We start from the raw sequence: 22,735 nt of genomic DNA, 5'->3' as shown, positions 1-22,735 counted from the left end.
ATATATATATATATGAACAGGTTAAAATATAGAAAATTTATTTTTCACCAACTGTCATTTCTATAACCTAGTTTACAATTGTATAACAGATGATACATTTAATTAAATCTCTTACACATAGTCATCCGTTTTTTGCATATTGCATATTCTAGAGCAGTGAGTAAAATGGCTTGAAATGCCAGACTCATGGAGTTGGTACTACATTGTATTGACAAATAAAATAATAGGTGTTTAAGCTACTTTGAGAGTAAGCTTCATTCCAGTATAGTTGAATGGCTCCTATTAGAGCTCCTATCTGTATCACAAATAACTAATATAAACTCTAAACCAAACAAACAAACAATAACTATCTGAAAGCACTGGAGAGTGATCTATAAAGTAGGCAGATTCTACCATTTGGAAGAAGGCACTGGTTGATTATCCCATACTTATAACTTTTAGCCTGAGAGTAGGCCCCAGTCTGGTCTAATTGGCAGCTAAAACCTGCTGACTTATTGGCTACAAGAACAGTTTGGGGAAACTATAGCTGCATTAAAGTAAAAAGGGAAATCCTAGAAAGGAGAGAACCAAAGAGGGGAGCCTGAAATTCTGTATATAAACTCCCTGTATTTCTGGCTGACCTCTGAGCCATGAATGAGCTGGGTGGACTACAAACAGCACAACTAGGGCTAAAGCGATTGAACTGAAATTTGAATTGCCATCCCCTGCTTAGCAGAGTTTGCAGTTAGATCTGCCTAAATCATTGCTTACTAAAATTTTAAAAAATCAATAATATAACAAAATCCAGTGTCTATTCAACATATCATTCAGTGTCCAGCATATAGTCTGAAATTATTTTACAAAGAAACAAGTAAACATGACCTATTCTTGAGAGAAAAGATAATCAATTGAGACTAACCCCAAGATGACCTACCTATTGGAATTAACAGACAAAAATTCTAAAGCAGCTTCTATAATCATAATCCAGTAGTAAAGGAACATAGGCTTGTAATGAATTAAGAGATAGGAAATCTTAGCAGAAAAAAAAAAAAAAATAGAAACTATGAAAAAGAACCAAATAGAAATCTAAGAAGTGAAAAATAAAGTAGCTGAAAAGTGTTTAAGGGTATCTTCTTTAAATTTAAGGCACCACCTGAGCCAGTGAAATCATTTAGTAAACATATAGCATCATGAAATAAAACTATCTAATCCAGCTCTATAAAGCAGTTTGAACTGCTTTCAGACCAACAAAATTTATTCCTACTTATTTGTGTATGGTGGTCAGCAAGGGAGGAGGACCTACTGTGCTCCTGTGTGCTGGCTGGGCAAGTAAAGCAAAAGCCACCTGTGCAGAGTGCATCAGCAAAGTGATGTGGGGAGTGCCACAGGTCTGGGAAAGCTGCACAGGCTGGGGAGGGAGTGTTGAGGGAACACCTCAACCATTGTTTACTGTTGGAACATATTAATGTATCCGTGCATGTTGAAATTATATGTAGAATAAAAGGAAAATTAGAAAATATTCCAGATTTTACTCTGGAAAATTATTTTTGACTACAGGAGAGAAACTGCACTAAAGATAATTCAGTGTTTTAGCTTAGCATTTTTTATAGGTTATACAGTATCAATTTAGTAGTAGATAGTAGAATAGCTAGTTTAAGAGTTCTATAAACTACCCTTACTGACAGTCTGATTCCTTTATATAATTTTTTTTACTGAAGTCAAAGTTATAATGTTAGAGAAAAGTACCATTTCTAATCAAGTATTTATACAACATTTAATTTTTTGTGTATGTTTTGCTAATAGTGCCTATTATAAACTCATTATCTTTTATAATTATTTTATAATTGAATTCAAACAAATGACAACAAAAAACACTAAAAGAATGGTTTGCAGGGGCAAGGGCAAGATGGCCGACTAGACACAGACAAGTGGAACAGCTCCCACGGATGTACTGAGACAACAGGCATGCTTTTAACAGATCTTTACAGGGAAGGCATCAAGAGTGGACTGAGAGAAGACACAGAAGCTGGACTAAAGGAAGAGAAAGCTGGGAATGCTGCATAGGCTTCTGTGCACCAGGACTCATTTTTGAACTACAACAACTCCAGAAGCATGGGTGAGTTGAACTGGAAAGGAGCAACCCACTCTCACCATGGGCCTCTGGAACCCCAGCAAGAGGGGACCCCTCAACCACCACAGACACATGAGGTGGCAGGGAGAGTTACTTAGAGAAATCTTAAGGGCAGCAAGCCAGCTGATGTGGAGCCCAGAGGGTTTGGTGCAGAAGTAACTGTAGTGGAGCATGGCCAGGGACAGCCATCCCCCTAGACTTGGCTTGCTCCCCTAAGTAACTTTAGTCCTAGGGGAACTGTTGGACCTTATCTGTCAAGGGCAGTCTTGCACAGCAGACAGGGCTGGTCTGACCTGAGCACCCCTTGGTCTGCTGGCATATCCTGGGGCCCTAGCCTGGCCATGCCTGCTGGCAGGGTAGTGTTGAGGTCCCTGGGTGCCCACGCCATAACTTCAGCACTGATGGACCATGCCTGACCGGTAGAGAGCTTCAACGAGGCATCCCTATGGCCACGCACCAGCCTGCATACTCCCTCCCCAGCCTGTGCAGCCTTCTCAGACCCATGGTACTCCCCACATCAGTTTGCTGATGCATGTCTGCACAGGTGGCTTTTGCTTTACCTGCCCAGCCAGCACAGAGGAGCACAGTCTGCCCCTTCCCTCACTGACCATCATTGCAGACACCCTTGGCAAGCACAGAGCTGGCAAGTCTCACTCCTGTCAGCACCCAGCCCTTGTACTAACATTGCACAAAGAACTGTGGATCATCCCACACCCTGAACAGTCACTCATTTGAGGGTCACAGAGAAGGCACCCAGATCTGTGCTGGCCAGCACCCCGCCCTCAAGCCAACACTACCTCCATTGCAACAGCACAGTCTCCAGTAGGGGCCCCCTATCCCCCAACAGCTGTGTGACCTCCACCACTATGGTGAACACCTGTAGGGAGGCAGGCACCCCTGCATCTGTTAGCACTCTTCTGCAGATGCTGCACCTCAGAACCCCCAGCACAATGGACTCTACCTCAAAGAGGTCAAAATTGGGGCCCAATGCAAATATCCCAGAGTTAGAGCACACAGTCCAGGAGTTGGGAGCTGAGCATTGGCCTCCAAAAATATTCCAAAAACAAGATTGGATTCTTCCAGTCAGATGAATCCATCTTATACCATAATCAAACCCTCAAGGTTATCAAATAGGATAAAAGAAAAAATATCCAAAGGTCAGCAACCTCAAAGATTGAAGATAGATAAGCCCACAAAAGTGAGAAAGAATCAGTGCAAGAATGCTGAAAACTCAAAAAGCTAGAGTGCCTTCTTTCTTCCAGATGACCACACCGTCTCTCCAGCAAGGGTTCAGAACAAGGCTCAGATGGCTGAAATGATAGAAATAGAATTCAGAATATGGGTAGAAATGAAGATCATTGAGCTACAGGAGTATGTTGAAACCCAGTGTAAAGAAGGTAAAAATCATGATAAAACATGGCAGGAGTTGACAGACAAAATAGCCAGTACGGAAAAGAACATAACCAACCTGATAGAGCTGAAAAACACACTGCAGGAAGTTCATAATGCAATCACAATTATTAATAGCAGAACAGACCAAGCTGAGGAAAGAATCTCAGAGCTTAAAGGCTGGCTTTCTGAAATAAAACAGGCAGACAAGGATAGAAAGGAAAAAAAGGCATGAAAAGGAATGAACAAAACTTCCAAGAAATATAGGATTATGTAAAGAGATTGAATCTGCAACTGATTGGTGTCTCTGAAAGAGATGGGGATAATGAAACCAACTTGGAAAACATGTTTCAGGTATCATCCATGAGAACTTCCCCAACCTAGCTAGAGAGGCCAACATTCAAATTCAGGAAATGCAGAGAACTCCAGTAAGATACTTCACATGAAGATCATCCCCAAGACAGGTAACCATCAGATTCTCCCAAGTAAAAATGAAAGAAAACATGTTAAAGGCAGCTAGAGTGAAAGGTCAGGTCACCTCCAAAGTGAAGCCCATCCAACTAACAGCAGACGTCTCAGCTGAAACCCTACAAGCTAGAAAAGACTGGGGCCCAGTATTCAGTATTTTTAAAAGGAATTCCAACCCAGAATTTCATATCTGCCCAAACTAAACTTTATAAGCAAAGGAGAAGCAAGATCCTTTTCAGACAAGCAAATGCTAAGGAAATTTGTTACTACCAGACCTACCTTATAAGAGTTCCTGAAGGAAGCACTAAATGTGGAAAGGAAAGACCATTAACAGCCACTACAAAAACACATTGAAGTGCACGGATCAGTGACACTACAAAGCAACCACATATGTCTGCAAAGTAACCAGCTAACATCATGATGACAGGATCAAATCCACACATATCAATACTAACCTTAAATGTAAATGGGCTAAATGCCCCAATTAAAAACACAGAGTGGCAAGCTGGATAAAGAACCAAGACCCATTGATACGCTGTCCTCAAGAGACCCATCTCACATACAATGGCACACATTCGTTCAAAATAAAGGGATGGAAACAAATCTACCAAGCAAATGGAAAACAGAAAAAGATAAGGGTTGCAGTTCTCCTTTCTGACAAAAGAGACTTTAAACCAACAAAGGTTATAAAAGACAAAGAAGGGCATTACGTAATGGTAAAAGGTTCAAATCAACAAGAAGATCTAAGTCTCCTAAATATATATGCACCAACACAGGAGCACCCACATTCATAAAGCAGGTTCTTAGGGACCTTCAAAAACACTTAGACTCCCACACATTAATAGTGGAAGTCTTTAACACCCCACTGACAATATTAGACAGATCACTGAGAAAGAAAATTAACAAATATTCAGGTCCTGAACTCAGCCCTGAGTCAAATGGACCTGATAGATATCCAAAGAACTCTCCACACAACAGTGTTCTTCTTATTGTCACATGGCATATACCCTAACATTGATCACATCATCAGAAGTAAAACACTCTTGAGGAAATACAAAAGAACTGAAATCATAACAAACAATCTCTAGGACCATAGTGCAATCAAATTAGAAATCAAGATGGAGAAATTTACTCACAACCGTACAATTGCGTGGAAACTGAATAACCTGCTCCTGAATGACTGTTTGGTAAATAATGAAATTAAGGCAAAAATCACTAAGTTCTTTGAAACTAATGAGAACAAAAATACAACATACCAGAATCTCTGAGACACAGATAAGGCAGTGTTAAGAGGGAAATTTAGGCCAGGCACGGTGGCTCACGCCTGTAATCCCAGCACTTTGGGAGGCCGAGGCAGGCGATCACAGGTCAGGAGATCGAGAGTATCCTGGCTAAGACGGTGAAACCCCGTGTCTACTAAAAATACAACAAAAATTAGGCGGACGTGGTGGCAGGTGCCTGTAGTCCCAGCTACTCGGGAGGATGAGGCAGGAGAATGGCGTGAACCTGGGAGGCAGAGCTTGCAGTGAGCCAAGATCGCACCACTGCACTCCAGTGTGGGTGACAGAGCAAGACTCTGTCTCAAAATAAAAAAAAAAAAAAAAAAAAAGAGGGAAATTTATAGCACTAAATGCCCACATCAAAAAGTTAGAAAGATCTCCAGTTAACAATCTAACATCACAACTAAAAGAACTAGAGAACCAAGACCAAACAAATCCCAAAGCTAGCGGAAGACAAGAAATAACCAAAATCAAAGCTGAACTCAAAGAGATTGAGACCAAAAAAAAGTCTATTATTATGGATGAGTATAAGGTTCCAGATAGATACAAAGAATGATGACTTAGTAAACTTACTCTCTCTTAGCTCTATTACTGTCCCTGTCTTTCTCTTTGATGAGTTGTTTAGTCTTTGGCAAAAGTAATTTTGCTAAAAATTTCTATAATGATGTTTTTTATTATTGTTAAATAATGTAAATGTAAAGAAAACATCTGTTTATAAATACATGTATTTCTGAAACAGTTTTCTTAAGTATACCATCTCTAATAACACCATAATACACTAATCTATTATGTTATATTAATTTGTTCATATCTCTGACGTCTGTAACATCAAGCACATTTGTCATGGTTTTTAAAATAATACATATGTGTGTTTGTATGTGTGTATATATATATATATTTATGGCACATTCTAGGCATATTCGTTGCACATACTAGGTATTTGCATGTTTCTTAAACTGAAAATTAACATATAACCATATTCTTAAGACTTTCTGCCAATTTGTTTAAATATAACACATCAAGCTTACCTTTAGAACTATTCTGAAGCTTTTTATAAAAGATAAACTTATCATTAATGAAATACAAATTGGAAATAGTCAGAAAAAGAAGAGGATGCCAAAATGTTAACTGTGAAAGTAGTTGTTTTATATTGTATTGTTACATTAAAACCATCACAAAATTTGGTGGCTTTAACACATAGTGATTTGTTATTTTTCACAAGTCTGGGCTTTTTGAGTGGGAATATCTTCTTCTGGTCTCATTATTTCAGCCACATGAGTCTAAGGTCACTCATGTAGCTGAAATAATGTCAGCTCAGTTGGGTCTGAAGAATCTAAGCCTCACTCAGATGCGTGGGACCTTGGTGCTGCCTATTCCACTAGACCCTTCTCTCCAAATGGTCACCCATCATTCCATTTTCCAGCCCAGCCTTCCTGACATGGTAGTAGAAGTTTACCAAAGAGTGAAGACAGAAGAATGAAAACCTTTTGAGACCTAGGCTTCAGAACTGCCACACCATAACTTATTGCCCCATTCCATTGATCAAATCAAGTCAGAAATCCAGCCCAGTTGGCAAGGGTTGTGGAAATAGACCCCACCTCCTGACAGGAGGATTTACAATGACTGTATAACCGTATTTAATTTACCACAGTAGTATATGTGTAATTATTAAGTATAAAATTTGTCTCTAAACTTATTGACCATGAGCACTAAGTATCAGAATGAAGAATGAATAAATGTTTATAATCCCTCTTTTTTTTAACTTTAAATTGAAGTTTAGGGGTACATGTGTAGAATGTGTAAGTTTGTTACACAGGTAAACATATGTCATGAGGGTTGGTTGTACAGATTATTTCATCACCAGGTATTAAGCCTAGTACCCATTAGTTATATTTCCTGCTTCTTTCCCTCCTCTCACCCTCCACTCTTCAACATGTCCCAGTGTGTGTTGTTCCCCCATGTGTTCTCATCATTTAGCTTTCACTTCTAAGTCAGAACATGTGGTATTTGGTTTTCTGTTCCTGCATTAGTTTGCTAAGGATAATGGGATGTAGCTCCATCCGTGTCCCTGCAAAGAACATGATCTCATTGTTTTCTGTGGCTGCATAGTATTGCACGGTATATGGGTACCACATTTTCTTTATCCAGTCTGTCATTGATGGGCATTTTGGTTGTTTCCATGTCTTTGCTATTGTGAATAGTGCTGAAATGAATGTACATATGCATGAGTCTTTATAATATAATGATTTACAATCATTTGGGTATATACTCAGTAATGGGATTTCTGAGTCGAATGGTATTTCTGTCTGTAGGTCTTTGAGGAATCGCGACACTGTCTTCCATAATAGTTGAACTAATTTACACTCCCACCAACAGTGTAAAAGTGTCCCTTTTTCTCCACAACCTTACCAGCATCTGTTATTATTTGACTTTTTAGTAATAGTCATTCTGACTTGCATGAGATGATATCTCGTTGTTTTGATTTGCATTTTGCTAATCAATGATGTTGAGCTTTTGTTCATATTCTTATGGGACACATGTATATCTTCTTTTGAGAAGTGTCTGTTCATGTCCTTTTCCCACTTTTTTATGATTTTTTTCTTGTAAATTTATTTAAGTTCCTTGCAAATGCTGGATATCAGACCTTTGTCAGATGCATAGTGGGCAAAAAATTATTTCCCATTCTGTAGGTTGTCTGTTTACTTTTTCGATAGTTTCTTTTGCTGTACAGAAGCTCTTTAGTTTAATTAAATCCCACTTGTCAATTTTTGCTTTTGTTGCAATTGCTTTTAGTGTCTCTGTCATGAATTCTTTGCCCATGCCTATGTCCTAAATGGTATTGCCTAGGTTGTCTTCCAGGGTGTTTATAGTTTTGGGTTTTATATTTAAGTCTTTAATCCATTTTAAGTTAATTTTTGTATATGATGTAAGGAAGGGGTCCAGTTTCAATTTTCTGCATATGGCTAACCAGTTCTCCCAGAACCTTTTATTGAATAGGTTGTTGCTTGTTTTTGTCACATTTGTCAAAGATCAGAGAGTTGTAGGTGTGTCGTCTTATTTCTGGGTTCTCTATTCTGTCCCTATTGCTTGTTTTTGTCAGGTTTGTCAAAGATCAGACAGTTGTAGGTGTGTGGTCTTATTTCAGGGTTCTCTATTCTGTTCCATTGGTCCAGTGTCTTTTTGTACCAATACCATGCTATTTTGGTTACTGTAGCCCTATAGTATAGTTTGAAGTCAAGTAGCAGGATACCTCCAGCTTTGTTTTTTTCCTTAGGACCACGTTGGCTATTGAAATCCCTTTATTTTTGAATGAGCATACAAATGACAAAGAATTCAAACAAGGCAAAAATGTAAAAAAGGTTTGTAAAAAAATAAAATATACTTCAAATTTAACTACCCAAGAGTAATCAATATTAACATTGTTTATAAAACATTCCATCATCCTTCAATGACTATTATGTAGCTAGAAGAATGTATGGATATTTAAATGAGTGAAAGACATAGCTATATAAACAATTAGGATGATTTTCTGAAGCTAATATATAGTAGCATCTATTTGCATTTAAACAGAAGAAAAGGGAACTGAGTAAAAGAGCCTATTGACTTTGAAATAACTTTTTTATTATAAGAGATATATGCTGAAATCCCTCTAAATTTTAAAAAATAGGAAAATCATTAATAGGTTACAGTCAAATGTTAACTATATTTTAAACCTTAGACACGATTGGTTGAATCTTGCTATGAAAGATAAGGGTATTTGCACTATTACCTTTCTTCCCACCTACCCTCTCCTTCAAATTTCTGTTTATTATATGATTTTTCAGAAAAAAAAAAACTGATAAAACAATATCCCATCCTCAAATTAGTGCTTATTTCAAACTTATTGCAGAGATGTAGGAAGAAAAACAAAAAGCCCAGACTGTATCAGATCTGGAACTTGTACAGAAAAAAAAATAGGGGAAGCAAGACCAGAGACAACATATAGTCTTTGTTGGAATACTCTGCTCTTCTGAAATTTTATTAATGTCCAGTGCTAGAATTTTTCTTCCTAGATAAGGGTTTAGCTCATGATTATGTGGGGAGTGTCATCAAGTTTAAGATTAGTTTTTCAATTCAGTGTGCATTCGTTTCTAGAACCTTCATCTTGAATGTGATCAGCCCTCCATTGCATGTTTCTTATGGAAGCTGCTTACAATAAGAAAAAGATATGGAGTCTCTTTTAGTTTGTATCTCTGTAAATTTAGAGGTATTCATGAGAATTTGTAAGATTTCGAGAATTCACCATTATGACCTCTGTGGAGTCCAGAGTAGCATTAGGAGCCTCACAATGATGAATTATGAGTCTCAAAGATCTTTTGTTTCTGTCCTTAACCATCCAACTTTTGAGACTTACGAAGCTCTGTCATTTGCTTATTTGATTGTTGCTTGTGGAGGTTTTTCCTCTTTTATGTTGATTTTATGAGATATTAAGAGGGGGATTTTGTGATACACCTTTGTTCTACTGAAGATGAATGGAATGGAATACTAGAAATGCAAGGCAATAATTTTTTAAAGACATATTCTCCACATAAGGAAAAGTTAATCACTAAAATAAACAATGTCCTCAGCCTCACTTTTGCAACAGATGCAGAGGGATTTTTCGTAAGTTGCTTTCATGAAAAAAATCTTCAATGACCCCTTATTTGGTATAGGCAGCTGAATATTAAAGTTTTCTCAGAATACAGTGGATCTAACAGGTACAGAAACAAATATGGCAAGATAAATTGCTTTCTAAGTAAGCTAAGATAAATTACTGAGATAAATTTAATAAATTGGTACAGTAAATAGCTAAGATAAACTGCTTTTTTAACATGATAGAAAAAACACTCAGTATCTAATGTGGCACATAGTTCAGTTTAATATGTATACATACATCACCTTGAGGTATCTTTCTTAAAATGCACCTTCTGATTCAGTAGATCTTGTATGGAACTTCAAATTGTGTATTTCTAATTCCATAACACCACTGGTGTCAGTTCTCAGATCATACTTTTAGTAACAAGATTCTAGAAAACTATAGACAAAGAGCTCCTCCACTTGACTGAATCCTTGAGACTAGAGACACTGCCTTATTTATCTTTTTGCATTGCTGTTCTCTAAGGAAGTACCTGAATAAAAGTTTGCCCTGAAATATTTTCTTGTTAAATGAATTAATGAATCAGATGCATGACAGCTACGGCCCTGGAAAACTGGAATTCTATACTGGTGGGTGAGGAAGAATTCTTTTGTTTTGAAAAACAAGTGACTGAATTATAGGATTTCTATTTTGTCTTAAAATCTAAAAGCCTTACTAAAACTTTTGCTCACATGAAATCTGCCATACATAACATTAGCTACTTTGGCCAACAAAATATTACCTCCCAAATGCTTGAATAGATTATTAACTGCTCTCAAGATAACAAATGTTATTCAAGTGAAACAAATCTATACATTAAGTGTTATCGGTTATCCATCCTGGAAATAGAAAAACTTTAGTAATATTACTGTGGTAAAACTGATTTTTGTTTGTTTGTTTTGAGATGGAATCTTGCTTTGTCACCCAGGCTAGAGTACAGTGGCACATTCTCGGCTCACTGCAACCTCTGCCTCCCTGGTTCAAGCGATTCTCTTGCCTCAGCCTCCCAAGTAGCTGGGATTACAGGCACCTGCCACCATGCCTGGCTAATTTTTGTATTTTTAGTAGAGACAGGGTTTCACCATCTTGGCCTGGCTAGCCTCGAACTCCTGACCTTGTGATCCACCCACCTCGGCCTCCCAAAGTGCTGGGATTACAGGCGTGAGCCACCGTGCCCGGCCAAAAACTGATTTTAAACTGTGTGAATTCTTTGTGGGCCTACCCAACTATCTGTGAAATTTACCCTTAAGTAATTGAACAGATTGTCTTCTTAGACTAGTAGTTTTCAGTTGCTGGCTACATTTTAGAATTACCTGGGAAGCTTTTAAAAATCCCAGTGCCCAAGCTATACCAAAGAGGTGAGACCCAAGTATTTTTTAATTTCCGCAGTTAATTCCATTGTGCACTCAAGGTTGAGAACCATTACTTGACTATTAGCTCTTTGAAATCTGAGTCAGTGTTCCTCTTATTTTTAACTTTTAACACTTAATACATGGTAGATACTTCATAAATTTTTACTTAGTCGACAGATGAATTATCTTATAAGGAAGTATTACCTGAGGCAAAACAGGAGCATTCTTCAGTATAAAGGGACCATTTTTACTATCTTTATTAGCATCTTAAAATTTGAAAGTTTGAATACCCTCTTAATATTAATACTGAAAGTTGGTATTTGATATAAACATTTTGGTGTTTAGATATTTTGTTGATGCAACTTGGATTTCATATCACTTTTTATCAAGATCTGATATAAATGGATTGCCATCAGAGGTGAGAAAACTGTGGCACAGGCATTTCACTTCCATAATGGAAGTACTTAGGAATGTTACAAAGAGATCTAAGGTGTTCTAGGATACATCAGTCGGAAAACAAAGACGGTTAATCTACACATTGCTGAGTTGTGGTATCAACCGTGGTTTTGTTTTTTGTTTAATGTTTTCCTGAGAGAGAGTCTCACTCTGTCACTCAGGCTGGAGTTCAGTGACGCGATCTCAGCTTACTGCAACCTCTGCCTCCCAGATTCAAGTGATTCTCTTGCCTCAGTCTCCTGAGTAGCTGGAAGTACAGGCGTGCTCCACCATGCCTGGCCAATTTTTGTGTTTTTAGTAGAGACGGGGTTTCACCATGTTGGCCAGGCTGATCTCGAACTCCTGACCTTACGTGATCCACCCGCCTCGACCTCCCAAAGTGCTGGGATTACAGGCATGAGTCACTGCTCCCAGCTGTTATATATATATATATATATATATATACCGGAAAGAATAGAGAGCTATTTACAAGAGTGAGTATTTAAGCTTTTCTCCTTTTAAAATGAAGCACAGACAATTGAAGTTTTAACTTTGGTTTATGAAACCACTTTATAAGCACCTTTATTACAATAATCATTGATTTTTGAGGGACTTTCTCAGAACAAAATTACAACTATATCAGGGATCAAAATTCTTTAGATGGGCTCTCAGTTATCTACAATTTATGTTTTTAAAAAATAGTTTGTTGCCATTCATTAATCATTGCACAGAAAAGTTTCCTTTATTTGGAGCTCTGAGCTCTGCATTTCTATGATATCAGAATAAAACACAAATCTGCAAAGAAAGGGAAAAAAATCATTTTTTAGGTCTTGGATTTATTCTAAATAATCATCCTACATTTTGTGTCACTGATGAATTTGAGAACTGAGGGCACTGTATTGTATATCTCAGTATCAGCCTGCTATTTGTATTTCACACGAGTTATTGGCAATTAAATGATGAATTATATTTTAAATTTTGACTCTGAATTGTAAAAACGTGATGAAACAATATAATACCAATGCAAGTATATGACACTTAATTGCCCTTTTTAGCAAATGGCTAAAATGTAGGATGGGTTGATAGAATTAGCAAGAATAGGAGAAGTCAGCAGATAGAGATCCTAGTTCACTTTGTTACAAACTAGGTGTGTAACTTTGTAAATTATTTAAGCACATTGTACTTCAGTTGCTCATTAGAAAATAAAGAGGCACATCTGCTAAAGAGCCTGCCAGCTCCAGAATTTTATGACATGTAATTCTAATCTCTATAACTGTCATAGTAGTGTCTTTTGAATGGCTAAAAGAACTTCAGATGCCATTAATTATAAGCTCTTTATTTATGGTTTTTCTTATGTTTTATTTACTTTCAAGAATGTGATACTTGCATCCTCATTTTCTATAATTAATAAAATAAGTACTCAAAATTTCAGTGCCTTTTGATCAAGAGTGAAACTGTTCCATGAATTGTGCTTAAAAATTTTCTTACTGACTGTTGAAAAGAATCTGTGTTTCCTCGCTGAATATAAAGTGTCCGAGGACTGGGATGTTTTGAGCAAGCGGGCAAGTTCTTCTGCACATGACTATACTATTATTTTCTTTCAGGAAACCCTGATAGATTGGTGTGATGAAAAGGAACTTAATTTGATATTAACAACTGGAGGAACAGGGTTTGCACCACGAGATGTCACTCCAGAGGTGAGATGTACATGCCTTTTCATATTCAAGGATTAAACTAATCATGTTTTTTTAAATCCTTTTTACTATATTTATATTATTTTTATAACTTTGCTAGGCATAACAAATAACTTGTAGTTCTAATAATGTGAAAATTTTGCTGTGGATGAATTGTGAAAAATGTTTCTTGACTTTTTTTCTTTGGGCTTAAACTAGAAATGATACAATATGAGGACGATTAAACTGATCCAGAGGTAATCTGTCATTTGCTTGATGTCAGCCTAATTTTAGGCACATTTTCAAAGGAAGTGATAGCAGAATTCTGATGGTTAGCATGGCATCTGGTCTGATGTGCTTTGTCAATATAATACTTTTCTTTAGGTACCCTTGTCATTTGTCTAAAATTACACTAAGATGACTGCAATAGAATATACTGATTTTACAATACTTTTGTTGAAAAGGGATATATTTTCCACAATTCTAAATGTGAACAGCATTTAAATGCAGAATTTAATGAGCCCAAAAGTAGAATTAATATCTAGGCTTAAGAACACAAGAATCATCTTCAACTTGTTTATATATAGAAAGAAAAATTAGGGAAAGAATGAAGAATAAGCACTATTAACTAATATGGAAGGGGGGTGTATTTTTTCTTTAAGGAAACCATAAACCACAGTTGTCACCTCAGAGCCGTACATAAAATTACATTACCACTTGTGACAGTTTCCTTTACGTCCTCAAACCCCCAACCAAATGTGTTTCTTGGATCAATTTCAACTTAATATTTACTATGTCTTTCTATTTCAAATCAGTACACTATTGTATCTATTACCTTATTAACATACCACAAGATACTTTTGCTCTGCATCTATTAAATAATTACTGGCCTTCTTATAATAGTACAGTGATTTTCAAACTTTAGCCTGCATCAAAATCAACTAGAGGACTTATTAAAACACAAATTGCTTGACCCCCCACCCCTAGTTTCTGATTCAGTAAAGCTGCAATGGGTCTTGAGAATCTGTATTTCTAACAAGGCCCCAGGTGATGTAGATGTTGTTGTTCTTGGACCATAGACCATACTTTCAGACTTTGAGAACTGCTGCTCTACTATATGAAAATGCAATTTTAAGAAGTATTTTTTTTTTCTATTCCTCTATATAAAAACCATGGTACATAAACTTTTGATATTATTATAATTAGGGTTTTAAATAAAATAGTTTTGGTTTTCAAAACAATCAAAATCAAGTTGTATTGAGAGGTTAACTTCAACTGCATAAATGAAGTCATCCTTACACAATTTATTTAGCTTCTGGCTTCTATAGTTAATGGTTCTTTGGCCAAGTTTTACATTTCTTTTATGCTATGACTAACTGAAAAAGTACAATTGGGAAGGAAGCCATCTCCTGCAGAGGTGTGCTTATGTTTTGTTTCTTTGTAAGAACATTGACTACTTACGTTAAGATATGGATTTTTGGAGTTTGGGTGCTGTCTTAAGTGTTTTAGTAAATCACTTTGGATTTACATATGCCTATTTTTTGTGTGATGGTTTGATATTTTCATATTTTTTCATAACAGAACAATAGAAAAAATTTCACCAGAAAATTCATTCATAACCAAATAACAGTATTATTTTTAATTCCTTGGATAATTCATTGTGGGGAAATAATTTACATCACAAAATGTTTTGTATCCTATGGGGCTTCCAGTTAATACAAAATGCTAGGCTGAAAATTCAAACCTTTGAATTCTGGCTCTGCTACTTATCAACAAGGTGACCATAGATGGAGTGTTTTTACTCACACTTCTGATGCCATGTGGGTTTTTTTACTCGAACCAGCCAATTCTTCAACTTCAACAGATATCAGATGTCCTTCTTTTTATTTCAATTAAGTTCTGACACTACCTACCAGGAATTAGTACTGGACTCCGCAGATTTAAGGGCTCAGTCCACAAGATTGCCTTCACGTCACATGCCAGTGGCAAGTACCAGATCCCCAGGCTACTCAAAATTCTGTCCTACTTGACTACAAAGTCAGCTGGTTCCCATAACCCCCCATTTTCAGATTCACTAATTTGCTAGAATAGGTCCAAAAACTCCTGGAAACACTTTACTTATGCTTACCAGTTTACTATAAAGGATACAATTTAGGAATAGCCAAATGCAAGAGATGCACAGGGCAACGTATAGGGGCAAGGAGGTTCCACCCCCTCTCAGTATTTAGCACCCCTCCAGCACCTTGATGAGTTCATCACTCTGGAAGCTCTCTGAATCCCATTGTTCAAGAGATTTTATGGAGCTCAATCTCTAACCCCACCCTCAGTGGGTGGAACTGAAAATTCCAATGCTCTAACAACTTAGACTGTCCAATGACCAGACCAGCCCCATCCTGAGGCTATCTAGGCAGGCACCCTAAGTAATCTCATTAGCATAAACTCAGGTGTGATCTGAAGAGGTTTGGTCCTGGCACAGGGGCTCACGCCTGTAATCCCAGCACTTTGAGAGGCCCAGCCGGGTGGATCAGTTCAGGCCAGGAGTTCAAAACAAGCCTGGCCAACAAAGTGGAGACCACGTCTTTACTAAAAACACAAAGAATTAGCCAGGTGTGGTGGCACACACCTGTAATCCCAGCTACTCCGGTAGCTGAGGCATGAGAATCACTTGAACCTGAGAGTAGAGGTTGTGGCGAGCAGAGGTCACACTATTGCACTCCAGCCTGGGTGACAGAGGGAGATCCTGTCTCAAAAAAAGGAGGGGGGGGCGGGAGGGGGGTGCAGAGGGTTTGTTAGGAATAACAAAAGGCACTCTCTACTCCTATCACTCAGGAAATTCCCAAGGGTTTTATGAGTTCTATAATAAGTCAGGAATCAAGAACAAAGACCAAATGTATTTTTCTCCTATACCTCTATTGAGACTAGTCATTTAACCACTCTTTGCCTTAGTTTTTTATAAAGCAAGGGAAATAAAAGCACCTATTTACCAAGGTGGCTGTGACTGTTCAATGAGAACTATTCCTGGTATTTTATGTAAGAGTTAATTTATAAGAGTTAAATTTTTTTATTTGTTGCTATGTAACTTATGTAACTACCAAATGGACACATTTGATAGTTTTTGTTTTTTGTATGTAATACCAAATAGGCAACTATAGCCTTTTACTTGATTTAAGGTATGTCCATGAAATCTTTAGAATCTTATTAACTTATGTCTTAATTTTGATAGGGTAAGCTTCATATTTGATCTCTTCCATCTCTATATTATATAAATCACAAATCTTGAATTTCTGCTGTTCTAGTATCTGGGTTTTCTCTCTTTTCTTTTTTGGTACTACTAGTTCACAAGTGTCTGTTTCCATGGTATTGTATATTTCATTATTCAGAAATTGAGCAGTATTTTATTCTTAAAGTTTTTCAGTTATTTGAAAACTATTGAGGTGCTCTTATATTCATATATACCTATAGCAGCTACATAGGTAAAATTATATTAGGGATTTCTTAAATGGATTTAAAATATACATAAATATGTCTTCTCTAATATCTATTTTTGAAAAGAAGCAATTTACCTGATTGTGAATAACTTGATCTTTAATAGGTTCACTTCATATTTTATATGTATATATAAATACATATGATATGAATATGGCAAAAGTTTGTAGCACTCATAAGCTATTAAATAATACCAATAAAATAAATAATAAATAAGCAAACATAAAATCAATATAGGCCTACTAAAAAGTAATTCTACTAATTTTCCTTTTACTTTACACCCTAGAGTAGTTGCAGTTCTTATAATATCTAACATATAATATTGACGTATCAGATAGGAATTTAGAAGTATAATTCTGTACCTGAATTACATAGTAGCTTGTCTGTTTTGATAGTTGTATCTAAAAAGAAGAAGCTGTTTCTAGACACATTTACCTATATTATATACATCAGGATTGCAAATATTTTTTAATGAGGTCAGAAGTTATTGGTAGAAAGCACAAATACTAATTTGATAAAAGTAAAACAATGTAAAACTTCTCCCTTAAAATCCTAATGTTTTATAGTCGATAATTGTCAGTAATTAACTTAATCTGTAAAGCACAAAGGAAAATTGTTTGTGGGATGTGTGTGTTGTAAGAAAAAAAAATGAAGGATGAAAATGATGAATACGATGAATGAAAAAAAAAATCCAAAGATTTTGTCAATGGGTATGAACTCTAGACAAAATGAAAAATTTAATCAACAGATTTCCCTCTAGGTCTATTAAAAATGAGAGTAGAATATCAAGTATAGTAAAATTTATCTTCTTTTTTATATATTTTATAGGAATAGGGCTATCAGAATTGATTTTCCTAAATTATGAATTTGTTAATATTTTTAGGCCCTGCGTCATAGAATATGGTTCATCTGATACTTGCATGCCTTCTAGCCTTCTGCCTGCCTCTAAATATGAGATGCTATCAAAACTTACATATAAAATCATGACAATTCTCACTCATCAACTTTTAGAATTGTGTTTTGATAATAAAATTGGTTTTAATAATAGATTGCTTGCTTTTTTTCTTTTCTTTTTTTTTTTTTTTTGAGACAGAGTCTCACTCTGTCACCCAGGCTGGAGTGCAGTGGCATGATCTCAGCTCACTGCAACCTCCACCTTCCAGGTTCAAGCAATTCTCGTGTCTCAGCCTCCTGAGTAGCTGGAATTACAGACATGCACCACCAAGCCCAGCTAATTTTTATATTTTTAGTAGAGACAGGGTTTCACCACATTGGCCAGGATGGTCTCAAACTGCTGACCTCAAGTGATCTGCCCACTTGAGCCTCCCCAAGTGCTGAGATTACAGGCATGAACCACCGTGCCTGGCCAGATTGCATTTTTTTCTGATCTGATAAAGGTTGGATAATTCATTGTGACTAGTGAAATATTAGTAATTATAAAGTTCCACAGATCGTAAAACTCATTTCTATACAAAGTATTATCCCTTTATGTCCCATTATTACTTCAAAGCAATGTATGTCCAAAAAAGGTATTATTACATAAAGGATCTTTTATCATTCTTAAAAAATAAAAGTTTAGTTATAGACATATAAGCAAGGTGAAGTGAGGGCCCTTTAGACATAAATGCATAAATTCTAGAAGAGCTAAAAGATTAAGAAATATTAACAAAAGAATATCTCTATACTTATTTTAAAAGTGTTTGATAATATAGTAAATTAGAACTGGCTAAGAGTAGGTTTAGAAAGGCACAAAGATAAGCTTTCAGTACTTGTTTAGAGGCACTAAAGGCTATATGAAGGTGTTAAGAGTTTGTATGGGCTAAATATCATGATATTTGATCAAGTAAGAGTTAAATAAAACCTAGCATAGCGGATGAAGTCTCATCGCACTTGACTCATCGCGGTCGTGCGAAGCTTTTGTTTTTGAATCCTCAATATGTGGGTTGCAGGTGCCATGCTTGGGTACTGAAGTTGCAACTCAAAGGTGGGTGACACGAGCTTTCACATGGAAGAAGGGGGGGGGCAGATGGGTGGCCACAAGCAAGTCCACGGCCTGTTCACTCGTGTGTTTTTTTGCATGTGCGCAGGGGGGAGGAGCTAGGAGAATAGATTTACATTGTTAAGGGTGAAAAAATCAAAAGGAGGAGTAGATAATTTGTGGGTGAAAAATTAGTTTGGACATTGTGAAGATGTCTAGGTCGTATAAATGAAGGATTGTATTGGGAACGGAAGCGTATACTTGATTTAGTGTTTTGTCTATGCTAAGAATAGCAGAGTTGTGGAGGAAGTGTGGAACAGAGATTCAGTATGAGGGCCTACGTAAAGCTCTGAGCAGTAGTGTGTAGTCATGCAGGTGTGAGTGGCGGTTGCAGAAAAGGCCGTGTCCATCCCCGTGGCTGGGTTGGGATGGACAGAGCGAAGTCAGTCTTTTACTTCACGATTGGTTTGAATGTTGTTCTGACGTGTTAACCGTTTGGTTCGTTGTAGGGTAAGAATGGGCGGAGATAGAGTGGTTCGGTTTCCTTCCTTAGTGTAGGGTTGGTTTTAATTGGTTAGAGTGGAGCAAAGGAGAAAAATGCTTTTCTGCCTTAGTTGAAGGTGTGATTGCCGGCGATGTGTTCAACAGACAATATAGCAATAAACAAAAATAAAATATCCTTATTCTAAGCTAAATTGATAGAATTCTGTACTATTAAAATTAATAAAATGATTTGTTATACATTAAGTAAAATCTCACTCTTAAAAATAACTTTTAAACTGACAAGAAAACTAGTTTTTAAACTGACATCCTTAGAAATGCCTATTAAAAAAGGTATGCTGATATCAATTGATGATTATGAAATAATCAAACAAAAAGAAGAATAGCAAAATACCAGGAAACTAATAAATTTGTGACATAAGGAAATATTTATTTAAAAGGGTTCCTTATAACTGTTTCATTTATCGGAAAGTGAAGAGCTCAAGACAAAGTGACCAATGCTGAAAGAGGGAAAATAACTACAAAATGGTAAAAGAAACCTGACCTAGGAAAAGACTCTGAATTTTTTAGAAGGCATATTCTGTTTATGATGATCTACTTTCAGGTTTTCATTTGGGGCAGATAAATATCTAAGCTTTTCATACAAATTTTTTTCACTTAGGTTATTAGATTTTTTTCATGAAAATGTCAGTTTTCTAATACAAATTTAAAGAAAGTTATAAAAATTGTTTTATAATCAATTTGTTGAAACGTATGTGTGTCATAATTTTGAGTGTTTGCTCACTATAAGACAGGTATTATTTTATGCAGTCATTAGTCATTTTCTTATATTGTAATGCTTCAAAATAAGAACACTGTTTAAGCACTGGGAAGAAGAAAAAATTGAGCTAAGTTACTAACAACATGTTAATGATTTTCAGTTTGTTACTCCTGTGAAAGATAGTGAGATTTTACATTTAATAACTCACCTAAAGTTAATATTGGCCATTTCAACAGTCAGAAAACACTCTCCTACAGAAGCATAGCGAAAAACACCATATTTAATCATTTGTTTTTGATAGAAAATTTGATTTTGTTTTGAGTAAAATAAAATATCTGTTATACATGGTAAGGCTAAAATTAATCATATTGAACTAGGATTTTGACTATCTTAAAATTCTTCTATGCTGCTTATAAAGCAGAATACTAGAAACCCTTATACTTGAAGTATTTAAAACTGAATTTATTAAAATGTTCCATTCCTCTATGGTCAGCTTTGATGGTTATATTTGATCCCATTTTAAGGAGCTCATCCTAATTTTATGAAATAGGTCCCATGTCATATCTTTGTATAAACATGTTGGCATGCAATATGGTATAGTGGAAAAGGCTTACACTACAGAGTCAGATTCCTAAATTTAAATATTAGTGCTACTACTTACTAACTATGAAACTTAAGGCAAGTTGACCTGTTCAAATCTGTTTTCTCATCTGCTAAATTAGCTGATGCCTACCTACCTCTCAAAATTGTCGATTCTAATAATAAACAGTCAATAATAAAAACTAACACATATAGCAATTACTATGTGCAAGGAACTCTTTTAAGCATATGTTAACTCATTTAGTCTTCAAAGCAACCATACAAGGCCGGGTGTGGTGGCTCATGCCTATAATCCTAGCCCTTTGGGAGGCCGAGGCAGTGGATCACTTGAGGTCAGGATTTTGAGACCAGCCTGGCCAACATGGTGAAACTCGTGTCTACTAAAATACAAAAAAATTAGCCAGGCATGTTGTTGCGTGCCTGTGGTCCCAGCTACACAGGAGGCCGAATCACGAGAATTACTTGAACCCAGGAGGCGGAAGTTGCAGTGAGCAAAGATGGGGCTACCTGGGTGACAGAGTGATACCCTGTCTTAAAAAATAAATAAATAAATAAATAAATAATAAAATATGTATAAGGCAGGTACTATTTATTGTTAGCTCTGCCTTAAAGATGCAGAAACTGTGACACAGATTGATTCATTGACTTGCCCAAGATTTTTCAAGTAGTAAATGGCAATAAATGCGTGTAAAAGGATCTAACATCTTTGTAGATGCTCAGTATTCGTTCTTTTTCTTCCTCATTTAATTAGCAGTACTACCTATTATCTCTAATTAGATATGGTAGCCCCAAATACTTTTGCTACTAACCATTGTGTTTCTGATAGCTATTGTTAACTACAAACCTAACTGGTAGATATGTCTTAAAAATAAGGACTTGTCTTGAAACAGCCAGATATGTGAAAAAATAGCTTTTTAGTAATAGCCCACTGTATATCTGGGGTTTGTAATTATTTTTATATTGTCCACTGAAAGCAGAATTTTTTTTTCAGATCATAGGCACACTTAGTACCTTCCTGTTTGGTAAGAACAGCATTCATTGTCTTTGTTCAATGTAACAAATATTTATGAAGCACCTTGGGCTTTATCCAACTTAAAGCTGAAGTACATATACTCCTAAAATAGTCACATGACAATTCAAGACAGTATAAACTTGGTACCAGAAATATTCAGCCAATTCAGGCAAAAAGATTTATTCAAAGAGAAAGATTAAAAGCGAGTTTGAGTAATCAGTGAAATTTTTATAGAATTTAAGCTAAAATTGAGTGGGATTTAGGTTTTGAAAGAGGAAGACATTATATTAGGAGTAAAGAAGAAGGAAAATATTGAGCAAGGCACAGAGAAATATAAACATAAAATCTTTCTGGCTAAAACAGAGAATTCACTTTACATAGGAGGATGGATACACTAGACCTACATTATTTTATTTCTTTCAGACTGGCTAGGGAGGGACCAAATATAGAAATGAGAGATTTACTGTATTAATCTGTTCTCACATCACTAATAAAGACATACCCAAGACTGGATAATTTGTAAAAGAAAGGCTTAATTGACTCACAATTCAGCAGGGTATGGTAGGCCTTAGGAAGCTTACAGTCATGGTGGAAGTTGATGCAAACACGTCCTTCTTCACATGGCGGCAGCAAGTAGAAGTGCAGAGCCACAGTGGGAAAGGCCCCTTATAAAACCATCAGATCTCAAGAGAACTCACTATCATGAGAACCATGAAAAAAGTATGAGGGTAACTGCCCCATGATTAAATTATTAATACCTCCCGCTGAGTCCCTCTCATACATAGGGATTATGGGAATTACAATTCAAGACCAGATTTGGGTGGGGACACAGCCAAACCATATCACTGTCCTTATTCAAAGATTCCTTGGAAACCAGAACTCATAAGTCTACTATCAGTATAGACAGTAAAATCATGCTTTCAGGACTTTCTTAGACTCTTTTTTGAATCAGCATTTATTCAAATGCATATGAATACATTCCTCAGTAGGACTAACTTTATTCTTTTTGGAGTTTGTTTTTATGCCCTGTTTAAAAA

The 22,735-nt window shown here is 36.3% G+C and overlaps 1 protein-coding gene across 1 annotated transcript in view; it reads left to right on the top strand.

The window, feature by feature from the left end:
- LOC108527344 (gephyrin-like) overlaps positions 1–22,735 on the top strand; it is a gene marked incomplete at both ends in the record, with an annotated part of 243,306 nt that overhangs the window by 170,961 nt on the left and 49,610 nt on the right. The window contains one exon of the mRNA XM_017868546.1: positions 13,293–13,385. Within this exon, the coding sequence (XP_017724035.1) occupies positions 13,293–13,385 (93 nt within the window). The remainder of the gene's footprint in view (positions 1–13,292; positions 13,386–22,735) is intronic.

This window comes from Rhinopithecus bieti, unplaced genomic scaffold, assembly GCF_001698545.2.
Source record: "Rhinopithecus bieti isolate Rb0 unplaced genomic scaffold, ASM169854v2 scaffold_4746, whole genome shotgun sequence".
Taxonomy (NCBI): Eukaryota; Metazoa; Chordata; class Mammalia; order Primates; family Cercopithecidae; genus Rhinopithecus; species Rhinopithecus bieti.
This window is presented reverse-complemented; position numbering and strand designations above follow the sequence as displayed.